The sequence below is a fragment of the Motacilla alba genome, chromosome 19 (assembly GCF_015832195.1).
Source record: "Motacilla alba alba isolate MOTALB_02 chromosome 19, Motacilla_alba_V1.0_pri, whole genome shotgun sequence".
Taxonomy (NCBI): domain Eukaryota; kingdom Metazoa; phylum Chordata; class Aves; order Passeriformes; family Motacillidae; genus Motacilla; species Motacilla alba.
In genome coordinates this window covers 5,411,618-5,418,336 of record NC_052034.1, presented here as the reverse complement: position 1 = coordinate 5,418,336, position 6,719 = coordinate 5,411,618, and the positions used below count along the sequence as shown (strand labels likewise).

Here is a 6,719-nt window from a genome sequence, read left to right as displayed (position 1 = left end):
CCCGGGCTGTTCCAGTGTGTCCCGGGCTGTTCCAGTGTGTCCCGGGCTGTTCCTGTGTGTTCCAGTGTGTCCCGGGCTCTCTCAGGCTGTCTTTGTGTGTCCCGGGCTCTCCCGGGCTGTTCCCGGTGTGTCCCGGGCTCTCCCGAGCTGTTACAGTGTGTCCCGGGCTCTCCCTGCGTGTTCCGGACTGTCCCGGGCTGTTCCTGTGTGTCCCGGACTCTCCCGGGCTGTTCCTGTGTGTCCCGGACTGTCCCGGGCTCTCCCGGGCTGTTCCTGGGTGTCCCGGACTCTCCCGGGCTGTTCCTGTGTGTCCCGGACTGTCCCGGGCTGTCCCGGTGTGTCCCGGGCTCTCCCGGGCTGTCCCTGGTTGTCTGGCAGCCAGAGCTGGGAGTGCAGGCACGGAGCCCCCAGGAAACAGGGGAAGAAAGGGAGGAAAATGGTGTTTTCCAGCCCAGATGATTTGTGGGATCAGAGGACTTGTGGGGCCACCCCAGAGCAGAGACTCTGCCCGTGCCCCGTGCCCTTCCCTGCATCAAACACTGACGAGCTGGGAATGTCATTCCCGGCCTTCTTTGCCTGCTGCATGCCGGAATTTTACCTCGGAGTCATTAAAAGGGGTTTCCCGGACCGATAAACCCTGTTTTGTTTCCCTTCCTTTTGTTTTCCAGGGAACATTTTCTACCCTCAGAGGGCCGTGTTTGCCCCAGCTGCAGCGGGAGCTCTGCGGTGCGTGGGGGTAGGAAGAGGGATGAGGGAAAAGATGGATCCAGTCAGGGAAATGATAGCCAAGGGCTGGGCCAGCAGAGCCAGGGACATCTCTGCTCTCCCAGGAGGGATGAATTGGGAATTTGGGCGATGACAAAAGGTGCTCAGCTCTGCCAGGCAAACACAAACCCCAATTATCTGCTCCCACCACCCTTGGGGCCTCACCTGGCACCTCACTGTCATCCCACACAGCATCCCAAACAAACTGAGGCTGATTTCTGGGAAGCGGCTTTGGAGAAGAGCAAATGGAGACACTCTCTATTCCCATTCCCCTTCCAGGAGCAGCCCCCCAAGGGTGTCCAGGACACAGACTCAGGCTGCATCAAGGGAAACACAGGTTGGGTATCAGGAAGAAGTTTTTTACAGAAAGGGTGATAAAGTTCTGGAATGGCTGCCCAGGGAGGTGGTGGAGTCCCCATGCTGGGTGTGTTTGACAAAGCCTGGATGTGGCACTGGGTGCCAGGGTTTAGTTGAGGTGTTGGGTTGGACTCGATGATCTTGAAGGTCCCTTCCAACCCAGTGATTCTGTGAATTCTGAGCAGGGCTGTGTCCCCGTGCCCCAGGATCCCTCGGCGTTCCCAGCACAGCCTCCGCCTCTCCCGCTGCTGCCCATCCCCGCCAGCTGCCGGCAGCTGGGGAGCGCCCGGGGATCTGCAGGGGCTGGGGGGAGAAGGGGCTTTTTTGACAGCTGCAGCCAGGCCAAATCCACCAGGGATTCCCTCGCTGGCCTCTGCCTTTCCCAGCCCAGCACGGCCAAGAACATGAGCTGCTGCTTTGGCAGCGAGAGCAGGGAAGTGGAGCCACCTGCCCGTCCTCCCCCCGCTCCCCTGGGCCCCAAACACCCCCAAAAACTGCACAGAGGAGTTTGTGTGCCTGATGCAACCAGGAGAAGCTGTTTCTCAACGTTTTGGGGGTTTTCTCTATAGCTTTATGTTCTCTATGTCTGTTTTTGTTGTGGGGGAGGGGTAAAGGGGTTTTGGCTGGCGGTCCCCAGGGCCAGGATACAAAACTGCAGGGCAGGGGGAGGACAGGGACCGTGGGAGACCCTGCAGGATGCTGTGCCCGTCCCTTGATCCATCCAAAGGACATCCCCAAGCCCTCTCACCTCCCCTGGGGATGTCCTCCACAAGGCCTGGACACAGCCTGCCCGGGGACTCGGGGTGCAGAGCCAAGCTTTGGGAACAGCCTGTCCGTCAGCCCCAACGCCGGGGGCCGGAGCTCAGGAAAAATCCCAAGCCCATCGGTGCCAGAAGCACGGCCTGGGAGCGCATTTTTTCTTTCCCAGGGCTGGGGAGGGGATGAGGGGATGAGTATCACTTACCCTCTGTGCTTTGGGACGTGGCAGGATCCAGGCCCTCCCCCTGGCCCTGCGGGAAGATCCCCCATAAAAGCAGCCGGGGCAGGCTGGCCCCAGCACAGGCGGCTCAGCCACTGCCACGGCCCAGCATGGAGACAGCCACCAGGGTGGTCTGTGCCCTCCTCATCCTCTCCACGCTGTGCTGGCACGGCCTGGCTCAGAGTGAGCATCGCCCCTGACCCCGGGGGCTGGGCATGGGGACAGAACTTGGGGACGGGGACAGAACCCAGGGCTGTAGGGTTGGGTTTGCTTCATGCACAGAGTGCGGGGGGACCCCCCCAAAGTGCTGCCATTGCCATGGCAGGAGGGCTGAGGAGGGACTGGGGGTCTCCAGGCTGAGCCAGGCTTGTGCTGTCCCCCAGGAGCTCCAGCCATGCCGGACAAGTGCTGCTTCAACTTCCAGACCAGAAGGATCAAGAGGGACAACGTGGTGGCCTGCTACCCCACCAGCCCCGAGTGCCCGCACCAGGCTGTGATGTGAGTACCCCAAACCCACCCCTGCATCCTGCCACACCCCTTGCCTTGCTCTGGTGGGTCCCCGACCCCCTGAGCCCCCCGGACGCTCGGTGTTGGGGTCCCCACTGACCCCAGCCTCTCTGTGCCCAGCTTCAGGGTGAGGAACGGGAAGGAGATCTGCACCCAGGCCAGCAGAGCGTGGGTCAAGAGGTACCAGCAGAGCTTCCAAGTCAGCTCCTTCTCCATCCCCAGCTAGTGGGGTGGCTGAGGACGGCGGGGACTCCTCCCCGTGGGGGACACCACCCAGGCAGAGGGGACACTTCTGGATGGAGCAGCTCACGAGGGACATCCTCCCCATCACCATGACCCTCACCACCTCCCTGAGGGCAAAGGGCCTTTGCCAACCCAGCAGGATGGAGAGTCCAGACCCTCTGAGGTCCATGGAGAGGCTGCAGCAGGCGGGGGGTGAAGGGGGAGCAGCTCCACAGTTGTTTTTTGTCAGCTCTGAACAGAATTAAACGTGATTCCCACATGCAAACATCTGTCTGTGCGAGTCTCTCGGGCCTGGGCAGATCCTGCTGCTGCCTTTCCTGCCCAGGTGTTGGGATCAGCAAGGAGCCAGGAGCAGCTGGAGCCTCAGCCAGGTCTCTGTGAGGGTGTCCAGGGGTGAATGGGGCCAGACCAAACCCATGAGGGCTTTGGGGAAGAGCCAGAGGGACAGCATGGCTGGGAGGAGGGGGCTTCCTGTGCTCCTCATCCACCATCCTAATTAACAGCCCAAATTCCCTTAGAGGGGCATCTCAGGGATGCCCGAGCCAGCCCAGAACCCCAGGATGCCACCAGGAAACGTGATGGGTGCTGTGACAGTGGCAGAGCCACCACGATGAGCAACCAGCATTGGGTGATGGAGAAACAAACCCGGCCACCACCAAGCCACCAGCCCAGAGCAAGCAGAGGCCCCAGAGCCGACGGCAAGGGGATGGTTTTTGCACAGGAACTCACAAGTGTGAGCATCATCCTGTGCTGTTTGCTGGTGGCCACAACCCAACCCAAAATAGACTCCCAGCACAGCATCACCAGCCTCTCCCACACCTCCCAGCAGCCCTCGGTGGCCAAAGTGGCTGCCAGGAGGAATTTCCCCTCACCACTCGCCCCTCATGGAGAGATCCAAGCGGTTCTTTCCACGGGGAGGGTCCAGAGCTGTCATGGAAAGCCTGGCAGGGGTTGTTATAAATCACACGGGGCTGCAGGTGGGAGGGCAGGCAGCTCCTGGTGGCCTGAGGAGAACCAGAGCTGCTGGAGCTGACAGAACCTCGGGGTGGACATGAAGATCTCCTTGGCCCTGCTCTTCCTGCTGCTGGCAGCTGCCTGGACTGGAAGCCAGGGGATGTCCTGTAAGTACCAGCAGGGAGATTTTCCCTTCTGAGCTGCCCCAGCTCCTCCTCTGATGGGATTTGGGGCTGGGGAAAGGGAGGAGAGCTCAGCTCCTGATGGGGTTGTGGGGCTGTGGGCCATCAGCAGCTGCCTGAGCATGGGGCTGGCCTGGATTTGCTCAAAATGAGTAAAAATGGGGTTGGTTCAGCCCCAGAGTCACAGCTGGGGAGCTCCACGGGCAGGGAACTCCTACCCTGGGGCAGAGCATCACCCCTGGGGCTGCAAGATGTTCCCTTTGTGGGGTGAGGGAGCAGGAGCAGAACCCACACCCCTCATGCCAGGACAGGGAGAGCACTGAACCCTCCCTCCTGCTCTCAGTCCGCAGCTCCAGAGCCAAGTGCTGCTCCAAGGAAATGTTCTCCCGTCGGAAAATCCCTGGATTCAAGATCCAGGGCTACTTGGAAACAGCCTCCACCTGCACCCACAGGGCTGTTCTGTGAGTAACCCCAGCTCCCAGCCAGCCTTCCTCCCCTCCACCCCATCCTCACCTCGCTCTCCCTCCTTCCCCACTGCCTCCTCTGCTTTTGGGGGCTCCCCAAAAATGAGGAGCTGCTCAGGGTGCTGCGGGTGGGGCTGTCCTCAGCTGGCTCCTCACTCTCACCTCCCTCCCTGCTGAACCCAAAGAGCCCCAGATGGCCCCACCTGAGCTGCCAGCAGGCCAAGAGTCAGCCCTGGCAGGGACAGGGGGGCAGGATGCTGCAGGAAGCCCTGGGGGATCCTCCGCTCCCAGGCTGACCCGGGATATTCTTTCCCCCCAAAGTGTGAAGCTGCCAAAGGGGATGGTCTGTGTGGACCCAGAGCAGAAATGGTTCCAGGAGTACCTGAGGAAGCAGAAGAGGCCAAACAGCACCTCCACGTGAAGCTGCCTTCCCCAAACCTCTATTTAATTGTACCCCATAATTCTCTGTGTTGTTTCGTGTCATTAATTTACAGAGCTGGCTCTGTCCCCTCCCCTGCACTCAATAAACCCTCTTGTAAATAAACCTGCAGCCGGAGTGAGATGTCAGTCCTGGGCAGAAAATGGGTCACATCCAGGCTCAGCCTTGCCAGGAACAGTCCAGAAAACCCAAAGGGCCCAGCTCCCCTCCTGGGTGGAACGGCCCTGCCCAGGTGTGGGGGTTAAGGATGCCCTGGGCAGCTGCCCATGGGATGGGGAGAAACGGGAGAAAGGTTCCCTCCGGGGTGTTTGAGGGTGTTCAGGGCTTGGGTTGGCTCTGTCCCTGGGGAGCAGCGCTGGTGACAGCCCCAGCTGGGTGTCACTGCCGTCCCCACCAGCCCTGGGCCATCAGCCAGCTTGTCACCCAAGCAGGGCACCCATCCAAGCCATGGGCAGGCAGTTTCTGCAGAAAAACGCTGCATTATTCACTTTCCTGTTAGTTTGTGACTCACTTGAATCATCTTTTTGATGAGCTAGGACTTGCCTCACTCTTAAAGATACCTTCAGATACATTGCCAGATTTGTTGCCATTTATCTGCCCCCCTTTAGGGCATTTTTTGTACAAATCCATTACAAATTTTGTACAAATCCATGACAAATTTTGTACAAATCAATGACCTATGGACAATTAATCTGCCACAACCCCCACAGGACTACATCACCTACAACTGGTCTGGAATCAGAAGGAATACTCTTACCTGGGACTGTGTAACAGCAATTCTCAATTTTTTGCAGAGAAAATGAGAGTTAACCAGACTTTCCTAGTTGCTCTTTGGTGCTGGAAATCCCAGGATCCAGCAGGATATTTGGGATGTGTGAAGGATAGGGCAGGAATCGGTTCTCTAAACCATGGAAGCATTAAGGAGAAGACCTTTAAGGTCAAGTCCAAGCATTAACCCAGCACCAAACCACAGCCCCGGGTGACACATCTTTGGAACACCTCCAGGGCTGGGGATCCCACCCAAATGCCACATTCACGTTCTGACTCAGAGATGGAGCCCACACAGAGGCGCCAGATGATGAAAGCGTTGAACCACTCGGAGATGAGAGATTGCCAAGGGTGGGGCTGAGGGCCACCAGCTCCGTGTCCCTGTGCCTCTGGTGGTGCTGAGGGCAGGAGGGTGGCAGGCATGATTTGCCCTCAGGTTTTGGCTTTTCTATTTTTCAGGTTCTGTGCTGCTTCAGTGTGTGGGTCTGGGACTCACATTATGGGATGGTGAGCTCTCTGCACAGAGCAGGGAGACAAAACAATTCCTTCTCTAGCTGGGGACCAAGGACAAATGATCCAAATCTCAGCCCAAGAGCACAAACAACGTGGGCTGAGGAGAGAAAAACAAGCAGGATGGGACTTGATAATCTAAATCTATAACTAGACAATGAACTGCAAGGTGCAAATGGAGCAGAACTGATCAAAGTGAGAGACTCCATGACCTGTCGTGCATTTTGGGACCATTTTGGTTCATCTTGGGTGCAGCCCTGGCTGGGCTCTTGTGCTGCCCAAGGTGCATTCATGGAGGAGATCCTTTCAATAAATCCCTGCTTTATTCTTTAGCTCTGCCCAGCCTCTGCTCTGGGTCAGCCTTCTCAAGGCATCAGGCACGTGTGGCTGCCGTGCCAAATCCCCCCTGTTGCTGGACATCATCCCCCACTGATCCCACTAAAGATTGGGATTAAATGTGTGAGACGGTTTTGTTTTGGTTTTTTTTTTTTTTTGTTCAGACTTAGATGTTTATTAATTCTTATTTATATTACAGTCTCACAAACTGTGAG

At 57.9% G+C, this 6,719-nt stretch overlaps 2 protein-coding genes across 2 annotated transcripts; both read left to right on the top strand.

The window, feature by feature from the left end:
* The first annotated feature begins 2,131 nt into the window (after positions 1 to 2,131).
* Positions 2,132 to 3,116, top strand: LOC119709812 (C-C motif chemokine 3-like). The gene is made up of 3 exons (XM_038158037.1): positions 2,132 to 2,284; positions 2,485 to 2,599; positions 2,729 to 3,116. Exons 1-3 carry the CDS (start codon positions 2,212 to 2,214, stop codon positions 2,832 to 2,834), a joined length of 294 nt encoding a protein of 97 aa, XP_038013965.1. The 5' UTR covers positions 2,132 to 2,211; the 3' UTR covers positions 2,835 to 3,116.
* A 141-nt stretch (positions 3,117 to 3,257) lies between these two features.
* LOC119709813 (C-C motif chemokine 13-like) lies at positions 3,258 to 4,995 on the top strand. The gene is made up of 3 exons (XM_038158038.1): positions 3,258 to 3,972; positions 4,331 to 4,448; positions 4,773 to 4,995. The coding sequence occupies exons 1-3, from the start codon at positions 3,903 to 3,905 to the stop codon at positions 4,870 to 4,872; spliced, it is 288 nt and encodes a 95-aa protein (XP_038013966.1). The 5' UTR covers positions 3,258 to 3,902; the 3' UTR covers positions 4,873 to 4,995.
* Positions 4,996 to 6,719: the final 1,724 nt, after the last annotated feature.

Coding starts and splice junctions, on each gene's coding strand:
- LOC119709813 (XM_038158038.1), top strand. CDS start 3,903: ATGAAGATCTCCTTGGCCCTGCTCTTCCTGCTGCTGGCAGCTGCCTGG. Junction 3,973..4,330: donor TGGAAGCCAGGGGATGTCCT/GTAAGTACCAGC, acceptor TCCTGCTCTCAG/TCCGCAGCTCCAGAGCCAAG. Junction 4,449..4,772: donor TGCACCCACAGGGCTGTTCT/GTGAGTAACCCC, acceptor TTCCCCCCAAAG/TGTGAAGCTGCCAAAGGGGA.
- LOC119709812 (XM_038158037.1), top strand. CDS start 2,212: ATGGAGACAGCCACCAGGGTGGTCTGTGCCCTCCTCATCCTCTCCACG. Junction 2,285..2,484: donor CTGGCACGGCCTGGCTCAGA/GTGAGCATCGCC, acceptor GCTGTCCCCCAG/GAGCTCCAGCCATGCCGGAC. Junction 2,600..2,728: donor TGCCCGCACCAGGCTGTGAT/GTGAGTACCCCA, acceptor CTCTGTGCCCAG/CTTCAGGGTGAGGAACGGGA.